The sequence below is a fragment of the Kogia breviceps genome, chromosome 7, assembly GCF_026419965.1.
Source record: "Kogia breviceps isolate mKogBre1 chromosome 7, mKogBre1 haplotype 1, whole genome shotgun sequence".
Lineage (NCBI taxonomy): Eukaryota > Metazoa > Chordata > Mammalia > Artiodactyla > Physeteridae > Kogia > Kogia breviceps.
The window spans coordinates 51,809,232-51,836,013 of record NC_081316.1 but is presented as its reverse complement, the minus strand read 5'-3'; the positions used below and the strand labels follow the sequence as shown (position 1 = coordinate 51,836,013).

Genomic DNA, 26,782 nt, shown 5'->3' with positions numbered 1-26,782 from the left:
CTTCAGTAAAACATCACCTTCTTCCTAGGTCATGTTGAATGTTATAAAACTGTTTTTAATGATTCTTCATGCTTGACGCTAGGTATTATAGCATGACTTCTTTTTTAAATAGGAGGAAAACACAATGATAGGTTGTTGTCTGGTCACAAATGAAAGCCTATAATCACAGTTGTACTACATTTCAGAGGATAGAGTGGTATTTTGAAGTCATCACTTCTTGCAGTGTGCCTTGAGAGTGATCATTTCATCTCCCAGACCTCAGTTTCCTCCTCTTTGAAATTTAATATCAACTCTGTAGAGTTTATTTTCAAGGATTAGAAAAATGATAGGTAAATAATTTAACACCAAGCATGATCCATAGTAGGTGACAAGCTGTTGTTGCTATCAATGTCATCATTTTTGTTGCTCTGAGCCACTTTAAGTCATCTGTCTAAAGTCAAAATATAATTAATTACCACATATTTCATAGACTAGTCTTTGGAGATTGAACTTGTAAATTTAGTTGACAAGTGGCAATTAGAATTATACAATCCATGAATTGTAGAATGTCCCTGTTTTTTCCCTTGTATATATAATTCGAGCAACTGATAGTAAACTATTTTTATCAACAGACATGTCATCTATGCTCCAAGCAGCCACAACAAGTATATGGGGGAGTCATTCCCAGGGATCTTCGATGCTCTGTTTGATATTGAAAGCAAGGTGGATCCTTCCAAGGCATGGGAAGAAGTGAAGAGACACATTTCTATTGCAGCCTTCACCGTGCAGGCTGCAGCAGGGACTCTGAGAGAAGTAGCCTAAGAAGTTTCTTTGGGAAACACATTGAATTAGTATGATGTATCACTCAGAAAGAATCATATTGGATGTACTGATAAACTGAAAAATAAAGTTGTGTACATATACATACATATCTAGATGCAGATAGATACATATATCAGCCTTGGCATTCTTTTTTCTTCTCCATATAGATTGAATAAGAAAGATGGATGATTTTTATTCTGTAATTATAGAAAGTCATTCTGAAGTTGGACTAAGTGTTTAAATTAAGAAGAGAGTAAAATTTTAATACACTTATGTGGCATTATCAGAGAATCATATCTAATTCAGCACTTACAAAACTACTCCTGTCACTGCACATGTAGAAAACATCAGTTTGTTATTTGTTGTGTATTTTTAGAATTTTTATAAATAAAATTGTACCATGTATTTTTCTAGGACTTGATTTTTTCACTCACCTTTGACATTTCATCCATGTATTATTGTGGCTGTAGGTGATTAGATTCCACTGACACAGAGCATTCCCTTGCATGGATATAACACTTACGCATTAGCATTCAGTCAAGACAGAGAAACCACACAGAAACATAGACAGAGAAAGTTAACATAAAGAATAATTACAAGAGCATTGGAGCAATGAAGTATTGTCTAGTAAAAGGTAAAAAGAAGTTTAAAGAATATAAGAATTACAGGGACTTCCCTGGTGGTCCAGTGGCTAAGACTCCGCACTCCCAATGCAGGGGGCCCAGGTTCGACCCCTGGTCAGGGAACTAGATCCCACGCACCACAACTAAGAGCCTGCGTGTCGCAAGGAAGGTCCTGTGTGCCTCAACTAAGACCCGGCACAGCCAAAGAAATAAATAATTATTTTAAAAAAACAGAATATAAGAATTACAGATATATGGAGCAATCACTGTCCCTTGGAGTGAGGACTGCAGGAACATGTAGATGTTTCCTTAAAAATAAATTAGGCCATTGTGTAAATCCAATCAAAATGATTTGAGCTTGTGTTTACACCTAAGATAACCTAATCTTCTTTAACTTACAATATTCTAAGAAAAGTCTAGTCTTTGTTATTTCTACAAAAGGCCTAAAGAATACAATTCACAGAATCCAGAAAATAAAGATCTTCACTGGTGGACATTAAGATGCCAAGTACAGATGCCAATTAGTCCTCTCTTACAAAGCAAATAGGCTGGCTGATTTTGACAACTTTTCCTCTAAAATTATCATCATGAGACTTTTTATAATGCTCATCTGTTGCTATGAAATTTGGAGATAGTGGGTTCCAATCCACCCTCTCTTCCTAAGACTGCTTGAAATTGTTCTGTCAGCTGAGGATTTGAAAACAATGTGTGTCCCATGTAATAGGTGGTTTGTCTAATTCCATAATGCCTAATTAGGTAGCCACATGTAGATATCAAGCTCTTGAAATGTGACTAGTTTGAATTGAGCTGTGCTGTCAGTATGAAATGCATGCTGGACATCAAAAACTTAGTATAGAAAAAAGAATGTAAAATAGCTCATTAATATTTTCAATATTATTTATATTTTTAATGATAATTTTTGAATATATTTAAGCATATTCTTGAAATTCATTTCAAATGAATTATGAATTATGAATTTCAATGAATTTCAAATGAATTACCTTTTATGATGTGGACACTAAAGTTTAAAAATATATATACGGTTCAGATTATATTTCTATAAAAATTTTATTTTTTTTTCTTTAAATCTTTTTTGCATTAAGCATTTCTGTTGTATTTTATTAAATCTTGTGATTAATTTAAGCACTTTTTGAAAAATTGTTTTGTGTTTGCCTTATCTTTCTAACTATACAGTAAGTGTTCTGGGGGAGAAGGCTCAGCTATCTTGTTTTGGTTCACCCACCATACCTGAAAGGCAAAGGTAAGTGTTTCATATAGACTGGATGATTGTGTTGAATCAATTGAGAACACAGGTAGTGAAATGCAGTACTATATATATCTTTAACACCTTTAGTTTATAAGCATACCTTTAAATAAATTTTGACAAGTTTAAATAAATATTTAAACTTGTTGATTGACAGCTCAGAGTTATGTGTAAATCAAAAACTCTGGGGAAAAAAAGAGCAAAAATATTATGGTCTCCTCTCAGAAACACAAATAGGGCACCCTTAGTCCATTTTAGAAGAGATTACTGCATTTATTCCATTTTATAAGGGACAATTTGTTACCTGGAGTTGATTCACGTTATAACTTATGGTCTTGAGGCTTTAAAATATGAAGAGAAAATGGGTCAGTAAGAATCTAAACAAAAAAAACTCGAAAATATTCTGGGCATTTAAAACAGAAGGAATGTAATGCAAGGAACTGGTTATACTACTGAAATGAGAGGCAAGAATAGAAATAAGAGACAGTGAAACCACTCAAAGGTTAGCATCAGCAGAAGCCACCACCAAACTAGACTGTGGAGATAGGATGGTAGTGATGTTACTTATTTTCAGAGCCAAAGTCAGGGATGGAGGCTGGAAACACGAAGGACATGGTGCCCTAGGCAGAGAGGAAGAGAAGAAATATAGTGACTTCTCCCTTTCTCTCACCCTCTAATGACCTTCCAGAGCCTGCTAGACACCAAGTTGTATAAAATTTTTGGAATCTCAGCCTGTAGTGTCAGGCTACATGAGGTAAAGAAGAAAGTAGGGGGAAGATGTGCAAAGATTCTGAACACATTCAAGTCCCAACCTGGACAGTCCATTCTTTTTGGCACTCAACAGCTATTTTCCTCCAACTATGTATTTCTTATGCAACTGCATGAATTAAACAAAAAACTGATGGAATATTTTAATTGAATAATATTAAGGATGCATCCAAACAAAACTTTTGAGATGCAATTAAAGCAATGCTTAGAAGGCAATTTGTAGCACTAAATGCGTATAATTAAAAAGAAGAAAAGCCTACCTCAAATAGGTAAATAAAGAAAAGCAAATCCGGGGCTTCCCTGGTGGCGCAGTGGTTGAGAATCTGCCTGCTAATGCAGACCCACCATCAAATGTGCTTGATTTATGAGTTTCTGAATATCAATAAGTTTTTATTTTAACTTACCAAAGAAGTTGGAAAGATTATTTCATCACTTAGAGAGTTTAGCAAATATCTTGGAAATCTGTTTCCTGAGGTTTGGTTAAATGGAGGAAAAGCTTTGTTTTATTGATTGATTGATTTTTGAATTTTAAAGTGACTCTTTAATGTAAGAACACCTGTGGCCACCACTCCGGAATGGAACTTTCTCTTGCCCCTCACCGTCACACTCCAGATCAAGACGGCCAGTGTCTCCCAGCAACAGCAGGACAGGAGGTTCTCTGCCTGCTACTCTCCAACCCAGCTCAGTGGGGACAGTAGATAAAGGCACCAGCACAGAGACCCCTTTGGGCCAATGTCAATTATAGCTGCTTTGGGACAAAACAGAAACAACAATGACCGCAATGGGAAAATTAGGACAGAGAAACGTTTTGAAGAAATAACACATACCCTTACCTTCCTTTCCTGATATATTTCCCACTGAACAATGAACTTGAGAACACAGAGTTTTTGGAAGGAGTGGGAATCATGACCCCATCCTTAAGTCTTTCAAGACACATGTACTGTATATATACATTTTAAGTGGTTGATGCTCCTAAGTGCTTATGAACAAACAAGCTTTATAAAATGACCTTGAATTGCAAAAGCACAACCTCTCTCATGGGGGCCGACTCTTTTTAACGGCAACCCCAAGGGCTTTATTTTCCAAGTCTTAACCAATTTCCCTAGCACCCTCCTTTCCTCAGTGAATTATGGCAATATAGGTTAATTACTACAATAAAAAATCTTGTTATATATTAGTCATAAACTGTTTTTAGGAATACTGACATGAAAGTGATTTTATTTCTCTGTTTTTCTGTATTTTACAAAATGATGACAGTCACAAAATGAGGGTACCAGACCCAAATATACAGTTTCCTCTTGTGTAGACGCTGGTGCTTTGGATCTCCTCAGAGGAAGAGCTTGAAGACAGCACTAGCCCAGAGTTCCCTGGAGAGGATGGCATTGGGCCTGTAAGTGTGAGTTTAATTAGGAGCCTGCTCCTCAGGCAGCAGCTAGGAAGACAAATAAGTGTAAGCTCTCTAGTTTAAAATCAGGATAAGAGACTTTACTTAGGTCCACAAACTCCCTTCATGATAGCCCTTGGATTAGTTTAGTGCCTGATGGAATAATCAAAGAAGTTGTGTGCATGCTACGTGTTGCTGCCCTCACTTCCCCCCTTGAAGTCTAGCCCTGCCAAGTTGCCATGTTAAGAAGCCATCATGAGGTTATATGCCACAAAAGTTATCAAACTTAATAATAAATCTCCTTGTTCCATTTTAAGTTTATTATGAAGACCGCCCACAGAGTAAATGTTATAGATATACATTCTGGAACTCAATAAATTGATCTTTACATTTCTGATTGAAAAGGTAAGAAAGTAAAATTTTGAATTCTAAGTTTACTGTCTCTGAGATTTACAGATGTCAGTGAATTTCTATTTTTGATTTTATACCAGTCAGTATTGTGAATTGTCTTGCAGTGTTTTTTGCTTTCACGTAGAATCAGTTGTTTTCGAATACTAATGAAATCTATTGTTTGAAAACATCAGAGATCATGGATTAAGTCAATAATTACCAAATATTGTCACTGACATAACAAGTTAATAATAAATAGTATTATTATTTGTTTGTTTGTTTGCGTTACACGGGCATCTCACTTTTGTGGCTTCTCTTGTTGCGGAGCACAGGCTCCGGACGCGCAGGCTCAGTAGTTGTGGCTCACGGGCCCAGCCGCTCTGCGGCATATGGGATCTTCCCGCACCAGGGCACGAACCCGTGTCCCCTGCATCAGCAGGCGGACTCAACCACTGTGCCACCAGGGAAGTCCATAAGTAGTATATTTTATTTTATTTTATTTTATTTTATTTTATTTATTTATTTATTTTTTTTTTGCGGTACACGGGCCTCTCACTCTTGTGGCCTCTCCTGTTGCGGAGCACAGGCTCCGGACACGCAGGCTCAGCCGCCACGGCTCACGGGCCCAGCCGCTCCGCGGCACGTGGGATCCTCCCTGACCGGGGCACGAACCCGTGTCCCCGGCATTGGCAGGCGGACTCTCAACCACTGTGCCACCAGGGAAGTCCATAAGTAGTATATTTTAAAAATGATACTTCACATTACAGAAATATAAAATAAAAAAATTTCTATATTTACTGGTTTGGCTAATGAAAATGCTACATAATACATCCTTTTGTGCATATACCTTTGTTTCTGAGAATTCCTATTGGAATGATAGCTAGGGATGATGTTGCTGGGTTAAAAGGATATGTTGATATAAGCTTCTGATAGCTGCTAGTGGACTGTCCTGATTCAGAGTGGGATGATCTTGCTGTGACTAGATGGATGCGGGGGTGTGAACAGGTTTCCTCAAACATCATTCTCAATCGTGAAAAATTAAAAGCATTTCCTCTAAGATCAGGAGCAAGACAAGGATGTCAACTGTTGCCACTATTATTCTACACAGTTTTGGAAGTTTTAGCCACAGCAGTCAGAGAAGAAAAAGAAAAAGGATACAAATTGGAAAAGAAGTAAAACTCTCACTGTTTGCAGATGATATAATACTATACTTAGAGAATCCTAAAGATGCCACGAGAAAACTACTAGAGCTAATCAGTGAATTTGGTAAAGTAGCAGGATACAAAATTAATGCACAGAAATCTCTTGCATTCCTATACACTAATGATGAAAAATCTGAAAGAGAAATTAAGGAAACACTCCTATTTACCATTGCAACAAAAAAAATAAAATACCTAGGAATAAACCTACCTAGGGAGAAAAAAGACCTGTATGCAGAAAACTATAAGACACTGATGAAAGAAATCAAAGATGATACAAACAGATGGAGAGATATACCATGTTCTTGTATTGGAAGAATCAATATTGTGAAAATGACTATACTACCCAAAGCAATCTATAGATTCAATGCCATCCCTATCAAATTACCAATGGCATTTTTACAGAACTAGAACAAAAAATTTTTAAATTTCTATGGAGACACAAAAGATCCCGAATAGCAAAAGTGGTCTTGAGGAAAAAAAACAGAGCTGGTGGAATCAGACTCTCTGACTTCAGACCATGCTACACAGCTACAGTAATCAAGACAATATGGTACTGGCACAAAAACAGAAATATAGATCAATGGAACAGAATAGAAAGCCCAGAGATAAACCCACGCACCTATGGTCAACTAACCTATGACAAAGGAGGGAAGGATATACAATGGAGAAAAGACAGCCTCTTCAATAAGTGGTGCTGGGAAAACTGGACTGCTACATGTAAAAGAATGAAATTAGAACACTCCCTAACACCATACACAAAAATAAACTCAAATTAGATTCGAGACCTAAATGTAAGACCGACCAATATAAAACTCTTAGAGGAAATCATGGGAAGAACACTCTTTGACATAAATCACAGCAAGATCTTTTTTGATCCACCTCCTAGAGTAATGGAAATAAAAACAAAAATAAACAAATGGGACCTAATGAAACTTCAAAGCTTTTGCACAACAAAGGAAACTATAAACAAGACAAAAAGACAACCCTCAGAATGGGAGAAAATATTTACAAACGAATCAATGGACAAAGGATTAGTCTCCAAAATATATAAACAGCTCATACAGCTCAATATTAAAGAAACAAACAACCCAATCTAAAAATGGGCAGAAGAGCTAAATAGACATTTCTCCAAAGAAGACATATAGATGGCCAATAAGCAAATGAAAAGCTGCTCAACATCAGTAATTATTAGAGAAATGCAAATCAATACTACAATGAGGTATCATCTCACACCAGTTAGAATGGGCATCATCAGAAAATCTACAAACAACAAATGATGGAAACGGTGTGGAGAAAAGGGAGCCCTCTTGCACTGTTGGTGGTAATGTAAGTTGATACAGCCACTATGGAGAACAGTATGGAGGTTCCTTAAAAAACTAAAAATAGAATTACCATATGACCCAGAAATCCCACTACTGGGTGTATAGCCAGAGAAAACCATAATTCAAAAAGACACATGCACCCCAATGTTCATTGCAGCACTATTTACAATAGCTAGGTCATGGAAGCAACCTAAATGCCCATAGACAGACGAATGGATAAAGAAGAAGTGGTACATATATACAATGGAATATTACTCAGCTATAAAAAGGAATGAAACTGAGTCATTTGTAGAGACGTGGATGGATCTAGAGACTGTCATACAGAGTGAAGTAAGTCAGAAAGTGAAAAATAAGTATCGTATATTAACGCATATATGTGGAACCTAGAAAAATGGTACAGATGAACCAGTTTGCAGAGCAGAAATTGAGACACAGATGTAGAGAACAAACATGGACACCAAGGGGGGAAAGCAGCTGGGGGTGTGGGTGGTTGTGTGATGAATTGGGTGATTGGGACTGACATGTATACACTGATGTGTATAAAATGGATGACTAATAAGAACCTGCTGTTTAAAAAAATAAATGAAATTCAAAAGAAAATTTACCTTCTTTATATTTTCACTTTAAAAATTTCTAGCAAGGTCAATTTATTTTCATTTTTTTTATAAATAGTGCTTCAATTAACAAACAATAGATAATTTAGTGAAATAACATGTATGTAAGCATTGGTAATTTGATAAACTGTGATAGGTGTCAGCAAAATACAGGTACTATGGCACTTCTGTTAAAAATAATATTCTAGGGCTTCCCTGGTGGCGCAGTGGTTGAGAGTCTGCCTGCCGATGCAGGGGACACGGGTTCGTGCCCCGGTCCGGGAGGATCCCACGTGCCGTGGAGCGGCTGGGTCCGTGGGCCGTGGCCGCTGGTCCTGCGCGTCCGGAGCCTGTGCTCCGCAATGGGAGAGGCCGCAGCAGTGAGAGGCCCATGTACCGCAAAAAAAAAATAAAATAAAATAAAAAAGTAATAATATTCTACAGTGTGCACAACATAGTAACTACAGATAATAATACTGTAATGCATATTTAAAAGTGGCTAGGAGAGTACATATTAAAAGTTCTCATAATAAGAAAAATAATTTTTAACTACATATTGTGATGAATGTTAACTAATATGGTGATCATTTCAAAATATATGCAAATATCAAAATCATTACGTTACATATCTGAAAGTTATATGAGGTTATATGTCAATTATACCTCAATAAAAAACAATTGGCTTTATGCATTGTATTAAATATAATTACTCACATAATTATGGTATAAATAGTTACTATATTATATTCATATTAATATAAACATATACATTGATGTATATATTATTTATGTATATATAACATATATAAAGTATTTTGTTTAAAAGTTTTCATCAATTTTTTTTTGCATTTACCCCAAAAGAAGCCTATATTCTTTTAAGGTCTCAGTCCCCTAAGATTAGGTTTTCTATATACAGAAAACCCAATCAACCATTTTCACACCTTTCTGAGTAAACTTATCAGTATTTTCCACTTCCCTTTGAAGGTATTATCCAATCTCAAGAAGTAGGTGTGGCCTCAGGATAGTCTAATCCTTTAAAAGGAAACTTTGTCCAGGGATGACTTCTTCTCTCAGGGAGACTCAGGGAAAGTGCAGCTACCAGGTGTTGGACAGTTCTTGTTGACCCTGATATCCACAGATTTCCAGGACGTGCAGCCTTCCAGAAGTGAGACCACTCACAGTGGACTCTGGTAAGTAAGGAATTGATTGTAAATATCTTCATGTTTATTTTCTCTCATCCAAATCCTTTCCATTTACCTATTGGCCTGCTTGGGTTTTGTCCAAGCAAACAAGTAGTTGTCTTAGTTTTTTTAAAATGACCTCAATATTTAAAATATCTGTAACTAGACAATGGTAATATATTGATATTTGTAATATTAACATGTAATCATTTTTATTCCATTACCTTACATGTTATTAGATGTTTTTAGGTTTTAAATGAGATTTCTACAGACATATGTATTTATGAAACACATTGAACACCTAAAATGTTCAACATAATGTATACATTTCATAGTCTTTATACAGATGAACATAAGAGTTAAATGTGTTGAATGAATTAGAATACCTTCTTGTAAAGGTCATATGCACTGTATTTTTTTTTTTTTTTTTTTTTTTTTTTTTTGCGGTACGCGGGCCTCTCATTGTTGTGGCCTCTCCGTCGTGGAGCACAGGCTCCGGACGCGCAGGCTCAGTGGCCATGGCTCACGGGCCCAGCTGCTCCGCGGCATGTGGGATCTTCCCGGACCGGGGCACGAACCCGTGACCCCTGCATCGGCAGGCGGACTCTCAACCACTGCGCCACCAGGGAAGCCCAGTATTTTTTTTTTAAAACATCTTTATTGGAGCATAATTGCTTTACAATAGTGTGTTAGTTTCTGCTGTATAACAAAGTGAGTCAGCTATATATATTCATATATGCCCCTGTCTCCTCCCTATCCCACCCCTCTAGGTGGTCACAAAGCACTGAGCTGATCTCCCTGTGCTATGCGGCTGCTTCTCACTAACTATCAGTTTTACATTTGGTAGTGTATATATGTCCATGCCAAAATAAAGGTGCTGTTTTTTTGTTTTTTGAGGTATGCGGGCCTCTCACTGCTGTGGCCTCTCCCGTCGCGGAGCACAGGCTCCGGACGCGGAGGCTCCGCGGCATGTGGGATCTTCCCGGACCGGGGCAGGAACCCGCGTCCCCTGCATCGGCAGGCGGATCTCCAACCACTGCGCCACCAGGGAAGCCCAAGGCGCTGTATTTTTAAAGCCTTCAGTTTGCAGTCTAGATTTGAAAAGTGTTTAGGATAGATCCAATGAACTGATAGGGACTCCCAAGAGGTAGCATTGGTCAAATAGGGAAATATCAGAAACAAAGAGGATATGATGTTGCTTCCATTAACGATATCTTTGGAATTTCTAGTGTAGAGAGAAAATCCTCATGTATATTCAAATTTTTTCTTTGGTTTTAAAAAACAACTGATTGGGCTTCCCTGGTGGCGCAGTGGTTGGGAGTCTGCCTGCCGATGCAGGGGACATGGGTTCGTGCCCCGGTCCGGGAGGATCCCACGTGTCGCGGAGCGGCTGGGCCTGTGGGCCATGGCCGCTGGGCCTGTGCGTCCGGAGCCTGTGCTCCGCAGCGGGAGAGGTCACAGCGGTGAGAGGCCCACGTACTGCAAAAAAAAAAAAAAAAAAAAAAACAACTGATTAATTTTTACTGATTACTGTTGTAGCTTGAACATTCACTAGTTCAAAATGTGAAGTGCTCTGATCTGAACTGACTCCAGGAAAAATTGTTTTCCTGAACTAGAAATAACATAATTTTTTCATTTTTTTGTCTTGAAAGGAGGAGTTTTGCTATTTAAGTTGGAAGCAAACACTGAAATGTTTATAGTTTTAAGATGCCAAAGTTAAAGCCAACATTGATTATATTAAGTTTAAATTATTCTAAACAATTTTATTTGTCTTTAGAAAAGCACATCTGTCAGTTCAGAGGCAGGAGACATAGAGAACATTAGCATAGAGACAAAGTGTGTGCAAGTATGGGTTCCAGTCATGGAGTCAGAGAGAGAGAGAGAGAGAGAGAGAGAGAGAGAGAGAGAGAGACAGGTTGAGATTATATATGTGCTTCTGTACCAATCAGCTAATAAAAGTAACTCTGGAGTCATCTTACCATTTACCCTCTGGTCTAAGCTTTAAGCACGTCCATGTAATTTAGGTATGACTGAGAGCACGGTTTATTTTAAACAAAAAAGTTGCTAGGGACTCTCTTATCTAATTTTATCATTTGTATCAGCATGAACCTGTCTGTATTCACCATTTCTAGGTTTGTACTGAGGTCAAGCAAATAGGTAAATTAGACAGAGTTCAAACAGACAGGACTTTGTCGAAAGGCTTTATTTTCCCTTATCAGGGCAGAAGAAAGACTTTCTCTCTTACCCTCTCTATTTCTGTCTTGAATTTTCAGAAACATGGATTCAGACACATTGCAAGCCTTCCAGAATGAACTAACCTGCTCCATCTGTATGAACTACTTCATAGACCCCGTCACCATAGACTGTGGGCACAGCTTTTGCCGTCCCTGCCTGTACCTCTGCTGGGAGGAAGACCAGACTCCAAAGAGCTGCCCTGAGTGCAGGGGACTATCAGAGAAGCCAGATTTCAAAACCAATATTGTACTCAAGAGGCTGGCTTCCCTCGCCAGACAGGAGGCAGCTAAACAAACCAACAGCTCAGAGGCGCAGATCTGCGTGACACACAAAGAAGCCAAAGGACTCTTCTGTGAGGTTGACAAGAGCCTGCTCTGTGGCCCCTGCTCTGAGTCCCCAGAGCATGCAGCTCACAGCCACAGTCCAGTACAATGGGCTGCTGAGGAATACCGGGTAGGTGATGCTTCTAAAGCAATTAGGAATCTATAGGTTCCTAAATCAGAGAGAAAGATGAAAATGATAACGAAGTTGATGGGGATGGAGATGGTGGAGATGGGGATTTTTCAGTGTAGGTCATGTAAGTGTATCATTTTAATGTTGTTGCCCAATTGTCCAAACATGTGGAACTGCTGTATCCTGGGGCATGTGGTAGCACCAGGCATACTGGCTCCTGACGTGAGCTTGACACATTCTTAGTCAAGTTATATAAAAATCTGACTCTCAATTTCTTAGGAAATGAGAAATTTCATTTCTCTCATGGAAATGAGAGATTCCATCATCTGTAAAGTTCCCCCAATTCTTTCTTTCTTTTTAAAATTTTTAATTAATTTATTTATTTTTGGCTGCATTGGGTCTTTGATGCTGCATGTGGGCTTTCTCTAGTTGCAGCGAGCGGGGGCTACTCTTCGCTGTGGTGCACAGGCTTCTCATTGCAGTAGCTTCTCTTATTGTGGAGCATGGGCTCTAGGCACTCAGGCTTCAGTACTTGTGACACACGAGCTCAGTAGTTGTGGCTCATGGGGTCTAGAGCACAGGCTCACTAGAGCACACAGGCTTAGCTGCTCTGCAGCATTTGGGATCTTCCAGGACTAGGGCTCAAACCTGTGTCCCCTGCATTGGCAGGCAGATTCTTAACCACTGCACCACCCGTGAAGTCCCCCACAATTCTTCATTATATGTTTCTGTCACTTTGATATTCAAAATATTAGAATCAAATTAGATTAATGTGGAAAAATCTGACCACATCATTCAAACTCAAGATTTCTATTTTCTAAACCAGCGGTCCCCATCCTTTTTGGCACCAGCGACCAGTTTCATGGAAGACAATTTTTCCATGGACGGGGGCAGGGGGAGGTTGGGGGGATGGTTCTGGTGGTAATGCGAGCGATGGAGAGCGGTGGGGAGCGATGGGGAACGGCAGATGAAGCTTCACTTGTTCGCCCAACGCTCACCTCCTGCTGTGCAGCCCCATTAGTAACAGGCTATGGACTGGTAGCGGTCCTCGGCGCAGTGGGTTGGGGACCCGTGCTCTAAATGACTGCCTTTGCTCATACATAAGGGGATGGAATTTATGGTATCATCATCTGTGTCACTAAAGCTCATGGTTATTTTGCAGGAGAAACTTCTGAAGAGAATGGGCTCTTTAAGGAAAATGACCCAAGAAGTGCAAAACAGTCTGAATCAAGAAGCTAAAACTACTCAGTGGTTAGAGGTAAGAATAAAAATACTCCATTTGTTTGCATGGAGACCGATATAATCCTGGCTTAGACTTTTAGCAAAATTCAAATTACCAGGTAAAGGATAGTGGTCTTTTCCTTGGAAACAGTAGTGGTTTCAAATGACCTATCAGTAATCACAATTACAACAGACCAATACAAACTAGTTCAAAGAGTGCTAGTATATGGGAAAACCAAGGCATAAAATGTATTCCTAGGCCACATTTTGAAGATTTAAATAAATCTTCTTAGACATGGAGTATAAGACAACATTCGGCTAAGTATGTCTGTGAAGGTGAGGAGAGGAATACAGTAGTATCTAGAGGAGAATTAGTGCATATTTTTAAAGCTGCACAGTATGGGGTTTACCTAATATAAGAATATTTAGAAAAATCAGGGAAAGGAACAGGAAAAAACAAGATTTGGGTAAGAGAGGAAATAACTGATGGAGTAAGAACCCTGAAGAATCCTCCTAGGGAGAAAAACTGGGACCCCTTCAGATGGCTTGATTTAAACAGGAAAAGAGGTGAGAGACTTAGAGAAAGGATGGACTGGAAGGACCAGCAAATATTCCAGGCCTTTTGAAATGTGAGGTAGAAAGTTTGTCAAGAACTTTCCCGAGGACAGTAAGGAAATATTATTGGACGTTTTCTGTTGAGAATGAGGATGAGTGATTCTTTGAATCCACTGTCTCTGCAGAACTATGCAGCCGTAAGGAAGGTGATGATCAAAGTTCAGTATCAGAGGATGCACCTCTTTCTCCGGGAGGAGGAGCAACTCCATCTGGAGGCACTGGAGAGAGAAGCGAAGGAGACTCTCCAGCAACTCAGGGAGAGTGAACTCAGAATGACTCAACAGAAAGAAAGTCTGAAAGAAATGTACAGAGAGCTGACTGAGATGTGCCACAAGCCTGATGTGGAGCTGCTCCAGGTGAGAAGGGAGGTTCCATCCTCAGAGACAGAAATACTATTCTGGGCACCGTTGCCATGACATTGAAATGTTACCTGCATATACTCTTATCTCAGCTAAGGAATGACGCTCCTTGACTCCCATTATTTTATTTGTCCAACCCCCTTATTTCTCATGGCCAGGTAATCTTTGGGAGGTTTTTTTTTTTTTAATCCTTTCACTAGCTAACGTAGGACAACAATTTTTCAGTGTGATCAGGAGTACTATCCAGGCAGACTATCCAAAGCCAGCAAAATTCTGTGACCAGGAGAAAGTTAATTTTCTTGGAGTAATTCTCAATACATTGTCACTCCTCTCTATTATCCCACACTTACTGAAGACATTGAGGTTTTGCCCATTGTCTAGGTAAAATTTTTAGAACTGGGAGTCAATTTCAATGCACTCTATAATTCATTTTATATGGTTCCTTGTTTTGCTTTAATTGTTATCATAAATGGTGAGATATCTCCTTGGGAATAGGACTGAGCAATGACTGACATTGGAAACCTGATGTTGTTGCATCATTGCACAGACTCTTCTTGGCCTCCTTCCTTCCTTCCTTAACATGCCCTGAGGAAGCTCATCATGTTTTAGTTTAAGTTCTGTTATTAAGATAGCCTCTGACTGTTCCTTAGAGGAGAATGAGAAAAACAATACCTTACTGAACAAACAGGAGTAGTAAAGAAGAGGCAAAAGGACAGAACTCTCATGATTAACATGATTTCTTTTTTCATTGCAGGCCTCGGGAAGTGTATTGGAAATGTGAGTATATGCTAACGAGTTTTGATTTCTGGAAAAGTTGTCTTTTTGACGAAGTGGTCTCTAGACTACTTATAACATCTAATAAAATGTAAATTAAATGCTATGTAAATTGTTCCCAGGTATGTGGCATTTTCAAGTTTCACTTTTTGGAGCTTCCAGGAATTTTTTTTTTCTGAGTATTTTCCATTTAGAACCAGGGAAGAAGAATGTAGGAGAGGGGTAGATTTAGAATTGGGGATTGACATATACACACTGCTATATTTCAAATAAAATAACACACAGTGGTTATCTCAAGCCATAGGGAAGAAGATCAGGATGAAAAATGGTGGTCAAAGGAGAACTTTAGCTTTACCTATAATGTTCAAACTTTTTGAAAAGAATGTATGTATTATTCTATAAGTAAAATAAATTTAACAAAAAAATAGATAACAAACAAGGACCTATAGTAAACTAACTAATTAACTAACTAAATAAATAAAATAAAACAGAAATTACAGATTCAATCCATGTTTGAATCCATAGGTGCAGAACCTTCACACATGAATGACGAACAGTACATCTTTTGATCTATTAACATCGTCTTTTTGGCTATTATTCTGTTTTATTTCAAAAGAATTCTAGAGGCCTTCTGATCCTTGGTCTGAGAAATTTCCTTTTCATTTGGCTGAATTCAAATATACCTGAAAACTTTCTGACATTCTGGGCTTTGTTCCACCCACTCACCCCATGCTCTCCAGACTCACCACAATAAAACTTAAGGAAGGGATTTTTCTAAGATATCACAGAGGAAGCACCTACACTAGTGAGTTGGAAGGTGAAAAAGGCAGGAAAGGGGAAAATTCCCTAATAGGAAGAGGGACTGTGATTTTGTTCCTAGGAATAGCAGTGAATCAGCCTGTTCCATTAGAGCAAGCCCCCTTGTAGGTAGGACCTCAGAGCTAATGGCTTCCTGGTGCCCACTGGAAAGACCTTCAGGACCAAGGCAGCCAGGCTGGAATTGGATTCCCTTGCTGGGCTGATAAGAGCAAACATGTTTGACTCAAGTGAACTCTTCCTTTTAGACACTGAATGTATCCTTGATGACTACTTGCTGACTGAAGTCCCAAAGGCTTTGCCTGAATTTTTTTTTTTTTTTTTTTTTTTTTGCGTTACGCGGGCCTCTCACTGTTGTGGCCTCTCCCGTTGCGGAGCACAGGCCCCGGACGCGCAGGCTCAGCGGCCATGGCTCACGGGCCCAGCCGCTCCGCGGCCTGTGGGACCCTCCCGGACCGGGGCACGAACCCGTGTCCCCTGCATCGGCAGGTGGACTCTCAACCACTGCACCACCTGGGAAGCCCTGCCTGAATTTTTTGCTCTCTGTAAAATGCCCAGGTTATTTGCATTACCTGAATTGGAATAGAGGAAGTGAATGAAGTTCAATAAGTTGAAAATTGGAGTAAAGTCTGAGAAGAATGGGGAAGTTGAAATTTGATGTAATTTATATTTAGAAAAAAGTATGGTGACTTTTTATAGTCCCAAGTGTGTAGAATATAATGTATATCCAATTCACCAAAAATAGGAGAATTCTGACAAAATATCCTGGATTAAAAACTGCTTTTTTGTAACGGTCATGTGATCGGCCTTTGACCTTGAAATGTAACTGACGTCATTTGTTACAGGACTGATTTGGTACAGATGCAAAAGCCTCAGCCAGTGAACCCAGAGCTCACTTCCTGGCCTGTCACTGGAATCCTAGACATGCTGAACAACTTCAGAGGTAAGAGGCAACCTTCTGTGAGCAGGACTACATTTCATTAGAACTTCTTAGGAAGGAGCCTTCTTTGATTATTTTCTTTCTTCTGACATGAAGGTAGTACATAACTTCCCAAAGCTGTTACATTTTTCCTGCTTGTATAGTCGTATTACAAAGATCAAGGCTGAACTTTGCAACCTATAGTTTACTGAAAATGCAAAGCTAGATATATATATTCAGTTACATATGACATAGGCAGAGCGAGAGGAGAGCAACCAGCTTGCTCATGTGCTTATAAAGAGATAGAATATTTACTTTTGTGAGTAACCATCAATATTGTTTTTATTCAGTTTATTTCACTCTTAAAAAGTTAAATATGGCATTGCTGGTTTTTAATTTGTTCTGTATTACAAGCTCATTTATTATGCATTGTACAAAAATATTTATTATTTCTAAAATCAGCATTGAATTGACAGAAGAATTGACAGAAAAGAATAAAATTGGCTTAGGCAGGATAATTGTAATGCTATTAGATCAATTTCAAAACAACTGAAAGGCAAGGGGTATTTGAACATGGTTAGCCAGAACATCCTTTTAGAAGCTTCCAAACTATTCATTGATGGATTTCTATCAAAATTTTGACCTTTGAAAATGTAGTAAGTGGAGACTATAGCCCAATAAATACCCACATGATAGCAAGTGCTATCTACATGTTAGATCGTGTTAAAGACAAAGGACGCAAGAAAAGTTTTCTAGATGAAAGAAAAAAAAATAATGTTTTCGGTGAGTCCTGAAATAAACTATCAAGACATTGACATTAAATCAGACTTCACATAGTTCATATCTCCCTTTTTTTTACTTTTTCTGTATGATTTGAAGTCTTTCCGTGTGCTGGTGAGATAGTAATGACTCTTGCTCTTCATAGAAGAGCTAGTCTGAACTCCCTTTGCTGTCTTTGTTTTGTATTTCCTTGGAGGAGGGAAAATTAAAAGACTCATTGGGTAGAGAGCCTCTGTCTCTTAGGCCATGAAAATCCCACTTGCTGACCTTATTTTTGCTCTTTCTGCAGTGGATAACGTTCTGAGTCAGAAAATGACCATTCACGATGTGAGACTTTCTGAGGATCGTACAAGTGTGACATTTGGAGGTGACCATCACGACGTGTCCAGACAGTCCCAGACTGTGGAGAGATTTGCGGCCTGGGGAGCTGTGGCCTTCACCTCTGGGAGGCATTACTGGGAGGTGGATGTGACACACTCCTCGAACTGGATTCTGGGAGTCTGTAAAGATATCTTGACGAGTGATACTGATATCATTATTCATTCTGAAGAAGCATTTTTGCTATTTTCTATGAAAGTGAACAATCATTATAGTTTGTCCACAAACTACCCACCCTTAATTTTGTATGTGCAAAGGCCTCTGGGTAGGATTGGAGTGTTTCTGGATTATGACAATGGAACTGTGAGCTTCTATGATGTTTGCAGAGGTTCCCTCATATATAGTTTCCTTCGTTCCTCCTTCTCCTCCCCTCTGATGCCTTTCCTTTGCCTTAAATCACCATGACTAGTCAAGTTCCATGACCATTTAATTGATGAAATTCTTGCCTGAACAAATTGCTGTCCTAAACTTCACGTGAGGCCACAGGATAATATCTGACTATCTCTTAGCACATTGTAATATAATGGAACATACGACTGTATGTTTATAAAATGGCATAATCATGTTGAATGTATAAATTTGTTAATTAAATTTTCTTGTAATAAAAATGTATTATGGAATATTTCATAGAGTATAATCAGTTGCTTTTCTTCTGTCATAAATAATAGTTTTATTAAAATAAAAGTTACATACCATAATGGTCACCTCATTTCAACTATATAATTCAGTGGCTTTTAGTAATATTCAAAAAGTGAAACCATAACTTTCTAATTCTAGGACATATCCATCACCCCAAAAATAAACAAATGCCCACTGACATTTACTCCCCATTCCTTCTCCCCCTCCCAAGTCACCCCCTAATCCAGTTTTATTCTTCAGGGATTTTTCTATTATATGGTGTCAAGTAAATTGGATCACACAATGTGTGGCTTTTTATACCTGTTTACTTTCCCTTAATGCTTTCAAGATTCATCTACATTGTAAGCAGTGTGCTTTACTTGCATATCTGAACCAGACTGGGGTGAAAGCATGAGGTAATATATATATCAGGTTAGTAAACAAAAGGAATGGTGCTTAGTTTTCTCTTCAAAGCTGACCTAGTTGGTAAGAACCAAGTGTTTGACAGACTTTATCATTTCTCTACACCCTAGTCATTAAGCACATCTCAGCTCAACAACATTTTTCCCAGGAAGTTTTTGGTGACTACGCAGACCAGTGTAGTTCCTCTTATTATATACTCTCTGAGCATATACCGTCTCATCGTAATATTCAACAAACCTTCCTCAAATTAGCACTTTTATTACTTGACAGACAATTCTGAGACAGTAGGGACAGTTTATTATTTACTACTATATTCCTACTATCCAATGCAGACTTATAACATAATACATAGAAGTATAGGATGAATCAGTGAACAAACTCATGCAGCTCAATAACAAAAAAACAAACAACCCAATCCAAAAATGGGCAGAAGACCTAAATAGACATTTCTCCAAAGCAGATATACAGATTGCCAACAAACACATGAAAGAATGCTCAACATCATTAATCATTAGAGAAATGCAAATGAAAGCTACAATGAGATACCATCTCACACTGGTCAGAATGGCCATCATCAAAAAATCTAGAAACAATAAATGCTGGAGAGGCTGTGGTGAAAAGGGAACCCTCTTACACTGTTGGTGGGAATGTAAATTAATACAGCCACTATGGAGAACAGTATGGAGGTTCCTTGAAAAACTACAAACAGAACTACCATACGACCCAGCAATCCCACTACTGGGCATATACCCTGAGAAAACCATAATTCTAAAAGAGCCATGTAGCAAAATGTTCATTGCAGCTCTATTTACAATAGCCAGGACATGGAAGCAATCTAAGTGTCCATCAACAGATGAATGGATAAAGAAGATGTGGCACATATATACAATGGAATATTACTCAGTCATAAAAAGAAATGAAACTGAGTTATTTGTAGTGAGGTGGATGGACCTGGAGTCTGTCATACAGAGTGAAGTAAGTCAGAAGGAGAAAAACAAATACCGTATGCTAACACATATATATGGAATCTAAGAAAAAAAAATGTCATGAAGAGACTAGGGGTAGGACGGGAATAAAACACAGACCTACTAGAGCATGGAATTGAGGATATGGGGAGGGGGAAGGGTAAGCTGTGACAAGGTAAGAGAGTGGCATGGACACATATACACTACCAAACGTAAAATAGGTAGCTAGTGGGAAGCAGCCACATAGCACAGGGAGATCAGCTTGGTGTTTTGTGACCACCTAGAGGGGTGGGATAGGGAGGGTGGGAGAGAGGGAGATGCAAGAAGGAAGAGATATGGGGACATATGTATATGTATAACTGATTCACTTTGTTGTAAAGCAGAAACTAACACACCATTGTAAAGCAATTATACTCCAATAAAGATGTTTTAAAAAAAAGGAAACATTAATGGTAATCACGGACACTAAATCTACATTGTCATTTTTTCTATCAGTAATACTTATATGTGAGTACTGCATGAAGCATTTATTCAATCTCTTATTCATAGACAAGTAACTTACTTTATCCACACTATGTCAGGTAACCTCGTAAAATAGAGGCAAAAATAGAAAATTTGTTAATATTGTTGAAGAGTGAAATAGTTAATCCGTGTAAGAGGAGTTAATTGAATGCCTAGAAATAGTAAACATATTAACTTTTACTATTATCATTTTAATATTATCATTATCATTAATGTTATCAGTCTAGAAATGATTATATTCATAATGAATTCTTGGCCAGTTTCTAGGCCAGTCTACACAGGGCTTATCTGTACTTTCTCCCCGTTCATCAAACTATCTCCTCATTTGAGGCAGGTTTGAGTCAATGGCTTTATGTTCTATACCACTGAAAATTTTGTGGTCATTGATCAGAAGCCTATAACCACTTTCTCCAGAATTTTTACTTATAAATAGATCTGTTCACCATCGCTTCACTGCTCATCATTTTTCAAAAGGCACCTTAAAGCTGATTTTACAGTTGTTCAGTTAAGCAGTTGTTTACTTTATCTCTCCCTCTTCACATGACCTTTTTTTCTTCATATAAAATTTCCCTCTTCTTTCCCTTATCAGGACATCAGTCAGTAGATTTAGGACCCACTCTATGCAGGATGATCTCATCCTGACATCTTCAACTTGATTCCATCTACAAAGACTCTATTTCTAAAATAGATCACATTCAGAGGCACTGGGTGTTGGGATTTGGACATAATTTGGGGAAGGTGTAAGGGGGAACATTTAACCCAGTACTCCATCCAACAGAATGAGATTGTTGTCGGGCTTCCCTGGTGGCGCAGTGGTTGAGAGTCCGCCTGCCGATGCAGGGGTCATGGGTTCGTGCCCCGGTCCGGGAAGATCCCACGTGCCGCGGAGCGGCTGGGCCCGTGAGCCGTCGCCGCTGAGCCAGTGCGTCCGGAGCCTGTGCTCCGCAACGGGAGAGACCACAACAGTGAGAGGCCCACGTACCGCAAGAAAAAAAAAAAAAAAGATTGTTGTCCTAAAATGTTGAGGTCTCAGATTTTGCTGGGAAAGTAAAAACTTCAATTTTTTTTTCTTTTCTGTGTATATAGATTATATATAGTGAGGAGAGAAATTGTTAAATAAAGGTTTCAGATTTGCCAGGTTTTGTCCAATGAATTCCGTAAAATTTCTTCTAGGACTAGAATTACTGGGTCAGAGGCAAACATTTTTAAAGAATTTTAATGCAGGGCTTCCCTGGTGGCGCAGTGGTTGAGAATCCGCCTGCCAATGCAGGGGACACGGGTTCGTGCCCCGGTCTGGGAAGATCCCACATGCCGTGGAGCGGCTGGGCTCGTGAGCCATGGCCGCTGAGCCTGCGCGTCCGGAGACTGTGCTCCGCAACGGGAGAGGCCACAACAGTGAGGCCCGCATACCACACACACACACACACACACACACACACACACACACACAAAAAGAATTTTAATGTATATTATCATACAAACATACAAAGTATGTGAGGGTATATATATTTTTACTATCATTAATACTGGATATTATCCTTTTAAAATATTTGCCAACTTAATAGTTTAATAATGTTTAACAGTTCATAATAATAGTTTGTTAACTTATTTGCTTTCTAAAGGAATTGTATAACCTTCATTAATGTATTAGAAGTTCTTTATTTTCAATAATAGTGAATCTGCTAAAATTTAATCTGCTTTGGTATTATAAACATAAAAATGCAACATTTTTTATTTCCTTAATTAATTTTTATGGGTGATAAAATAGCATGCTAAAAGTAATTAGAACTAGAGACCTCTACAAACTATTTATGTGAGTTATGGGAAGGATATGTATGTGATAGTATATTCTAATAAAAATAGTCAATTTTTTTCAGGAGCAGTTCATTCTCATTACCAAAAAATTATAAAATATATATATAGAGATGAAACATTTATTTTTAAAAAATCCCAACAAGTTATTACCATGGAAATCTCCAAGAATTATAACTTTCTCCCCCAATATATTTCTGTACATGATTTCAGCTTTGCCTGTGTATATCCGTAAGTAAAATATTTATCAAAAATTAAGCCATATATATATATATAGTTTTTTTTTTTTTTTTTTTTTGCGGTACATGAGCCTCTCACTGCTGTGGCCTCTCCCGTTGCGGAGCACAGGCTCCGGACGCACAGGCTCAGCGGCCATGGCTCACGGGCCCAGCCGCTCCGCGGCATGTGGGATCCTCCCGGACCGGGGCACAAACCCGGGTCCCCTGCATCAGCAGGTGGACTCTCAACCACTGCACCACCAGGGAAGCCCAACCCATATTTATTTAATGTTTTTTAAAGGTAAATATTTCACTGATTTAGTTTTTCCAATAATATCCTATTTTTAGATATAGTCACTTAATCACTAGTTGGAAAGTATATTTATATATAAATTTTGAAATAGAGGAAGCAAAATTCAAAAATATTATGAAGTCTGATATTGTCAAACATTCTTTGATCTAATAAGTAATCATTTCAAGCTAGGTATACTTTTGACCATATTGGGTTTAATCAAATTGCTTTTAACAAAAATACTGTGATTTTTAAAAATGTAATGCTCATGTTTAATCATCCTAACATCAGAATTAAATCAGCCATGGATGCCAGAATTTGGAGCCTCTATTTCTCAAGTTCCCAAAATATCCAAATAATCATTCATATTTCGATTTGTTCCATACAGTAGTAAAAACTGATCAGAACTGAAGGAATTTAAATGGGCATTCTAAACACGACATGTTATTAGGTCCTAGATCATAGTGAAAAAAGGGCAGAAATTATCAAGACATGGAATGATGCATATTCAAATACCTTACTGAAGTATAATCAAATATGGAGGGAACTGGAATAGAATTTGGGACCCTTTAAATTAAACATGAATGGGTGTTTATTATAAAAATCAAAGATGAGGATAAGCCAGACTTAGGAGACTTTGGCAGTGGGTTGTTTATAGAGATTAGGAAAGGTGTTAATCCAGTCAGTGTTGATTGGGTGTATCCAAGGGAACTTCGGTAACCTAATCAGGGAGGGACTTCAAGGATCCTGATAGTCAGGCTTCTCAAAAGCGATGTTTCTTCTGTTCAGAGTCATTTGGAGTTGGCTGGACTGTGGAAAACTCTGAAAGTTACAGCTGCTGACCCACCCAGAGAACATAGAACCCTTGATCTGATTGGTTGGATTTTCCTACCAGCATTGATGAGACCCATTCTACAATCTTCTGGTAAGTAAAATGTCCTGAGTAGAGGAATTCATATTTCTTTCCCTTAAAAAATTTTTTAAAATTTAACAGCAGACTTAAGAATTTCTCAAGCAGATGAAATACTCCTAGTTAATAAAAACTATGTAATTATGTTCAGTTTACTTTGGAGCCATAGAATTATAATATCTACAAATGTTTGAAATTTATAAATGAATGTATCTGCTAATTTATGATTTTTATGGTGTAAAAGTAAAATGTGAGTTTCTGGATGGGAAATCCTAGACATGTAGTTTTTCCATCTGGCATGATACCTAAAAGTTGGTTGGGAACCTGCGTTGTAGAAGGTGAAGAGCAATGCTTCTTCAGGAAAGGTTGCAGTTTTGGTCTTTAAAGTGCCCCATGACAATCCAGCAACTGGTGATGGCTGTGAAAATGTAACACTGGTGACAGACAATACCAGAAACCTGAGGAACTTCTGCACTCACTCTGATATAGAAGTGGGAATTTTGATTAATTTCTGTCATTTATTTGAAAGCACAATATATTAGATGGCACTGGTTTTTATTTTAACTTGGAATTTTCATATTTCCAAGTGTGAAAACACTTGTGATAGGATAGTCAATCTGATATGATTGGGAATATATTGATCTGCTAGTCTAAGAAATGGATTCTCTTTACATTAAGGTCACTTAAATTCAAGGGTGCCAATGCCAAAGTGAAGAGAAAATTCAATTGTTTGAATTCTCAAAACTGAAGCTTGTAGTTAAACAGAGATGAATATATTGCTAATGAATTATTTTTATTAGGGATAGATGGTAGTGAGTTTTTAATAGAATAGAATATTGAACAATAATTCTGTTTAATGTAGGTATACTGTGTGTGTAATGTCATTTTTTTCCTCAAGTTGCTCTATCAATGGGTGGTAAGAAGATTATTTTTGTGTATGAGTGCAGGAGACAAAATGCAAAGAAATGTTTCCCCTGCCAGCTCCTAAAGTATCTGCACATTTCTCCATAATGGCAGTTTTCTATTGATATCTTATTTGTTCATATCCGTGAGTTTCTGATGAGAGATGTTTTCTTCTTCTTTATATCTCTAACAAAATGAAGAGTCCCTGTCTATTGTATATTGTAGTTAATATACATTAATATAAATAATGTCTATTGACATTATCAGAAATGAAATATTTAGCCCTTCAACCCCTTGACCCTTACATACATATGTTTACACTTCTCTCGTCTTCATCTTCCTATCTTACTTCCATTATATGATTGCTAGATGGATTATATCAATTATTATCTTTTGATTTTAAAAAAAGACATAGCTCAGCCAAGAGCTTTACTGTGAGTACACCCTTTTCTTAAAACATCTTCATTCTTCAATTTACAATATTCTTTTCTCTGGCTTCCTCTAAAACTATCACACACTCAACCTCACACTCTCTGAACCAAAAACCTCTTCTCAAGATATACAAACACATTCCCTGAATGTCATTCAGAAGTTGTTTGCCCCCTTCAGGTTCAGTTTCCCACTGTTGCAAGACTTTGGGGACCTCCAATCCTTGTAGGTTCCATTCACCAGAGTGATAATACTGTTAGTACTACCTTCATCAAACTCTTGAGCCATCTGTGATAAACTGTTTCCTGCTTTCCCAACGAATGACATCTATTTTAAAACATATAAAACTGTCATCTTACCTTTCATTTGATTTTCCTCATCTTCCACTGAGTTTTAATTTCTCCTATGTCACACCTAATAAAACATATTAATGTAACTCATCGCATATAATTTCTCTTTTGTTTTCTAAACAGTTCTTCTTAAAACCTTTTAGTATTATTTTAATAATACTAAAATATTAGTATTAAATCTAAATCTCTGTAATTTAGGTAAGTAAGATAAACTCTCTTAATGTTTTTAGTTTCTTCATCTAAGTTCTGAGGTAATAATAAGTGTAAGATATTTGGAAAAATGCCTGGCTCCTGAAACTGCCACACAACAAAAACAACAGCACAACTGTATTTCAACCTTCATTACTTTAAATACAGCATCTTATTTTTTAGAATAATTGGAAAGAAAACAATTCTTCCTCTCTAGATTCAGATATCAAATACAGTAAGTCTCCTACACATGAACCTTCAAGTTTCAAACTTTCAAAGATGCGAGCGTGCTTTCTCATTTCCAATCACGTAAGTTAGTTCACGTGGGCTACCATTGTCATATGCATGCATCATTTACAAGTGGCTGTGTTTTTATGTATTTTACTGTACAGTACTGAATAGAGTACAGTAGTACAGCACCTTTATTTCAAGCCCAGGATGTTCGGAAGCAGGCATAAAACATCGGTGATGTACCTGGTACTACTGTACTTTTCAAGGTACTGTACTGTAAGATTTTAACTGTTTTCTTAATTTTCTGTTTCTTTTTTTGTGTATTATTTGTGTGAAAAGTATTACAAACCTATTACAGTACAGTACTATATAGCTGATTGTGTTATTTGGGTACCTAGGCTAACTTTGTTGGACTTTCAAACAAATTGGATTTATGAATGTGCTCTTGGAATGGGACTCGTTCATATATAGGGGACTTGCTGTATTCCACTTCTTATTTGTAAAAGCAATTTTATCTAATTTTCCACTTTCTTCTTAGCATATGTCTGAGTAGCCTTAGTCTTAGAATAGAGGAATATCCTAAGATGCTGTTCAATGGGCTATCATGAGTATTTGGGGCATGATCTAGATATTAAGATACAAAAGACTGCCTTTTCTATCCAACTTATTGGATAAATAGAGATGAGGAAATTGTTTGCTGTTATCAACTCTTACAATTGTTTAAGTTCCAGTAAATGCCAGGTGTTTTGTGAGGAGTTTTCTGAAGGAGGTACTACTTTTACTGTGGCTTAAAGACTGGTAAAGTTAACCAAATAAGTACTCTAAATATTCTATAATTCTCA

General features: G+C 37.8%; 2 protein-coding genes across 3 annotated transcripts in view; both read left to right on the top strand.

Moving 5' to 3' along the window:
- FOLH1 (folate hydrolase 1) overlaps window positions 1-2,572 on the top strand; it is a 56,114-nt gene extending 53,542 nt beyond the window's left edge. For both annotated transcript variants that reach the window (XM_067038298.1, XM_059067817.2), the window contains exon 19: window positions 612-2,572. In XM_067038298.1, coding sequence (XP_066894399.1) covers window positions 612-801 — 190 coding nt within the window. In that variant the 3' untranslated portion in view covers window positions 802-2,572. The remainder of the gene's footprint in view (window positions 1-611) is intronic.
- A 2,222-nt stretch (window positions 2,573-4,794) lies between these two features.
- Window positions 4,795-18,628, top strand: LOC131759149 (tripartite motif-containing protein 64-like). Its single transcript, XM_067039457.1, has 7 exons — window positions 4,795-4,846; window positions 11,802-12,216; window positions 13,379-13,474; window positions 14,178-14,408; window positions 15,166-15,188; window positions 16,847-16,944; window positions 17,990-18,628. Exons 1-7 carry the CDS (start codon window positions 4,833-4,835, stop codon window positions 18,481-18,483), a joined length of 1,371 nt encoding a protein of 456 aa, XP_066895558.1. The 5' UTR covers window positions 4,795-4,832; the 3' UTR covers window positions 18,484-18,628.
- Window positions 18,629-26,782: the final 8,154 nt, after the last annotated feature.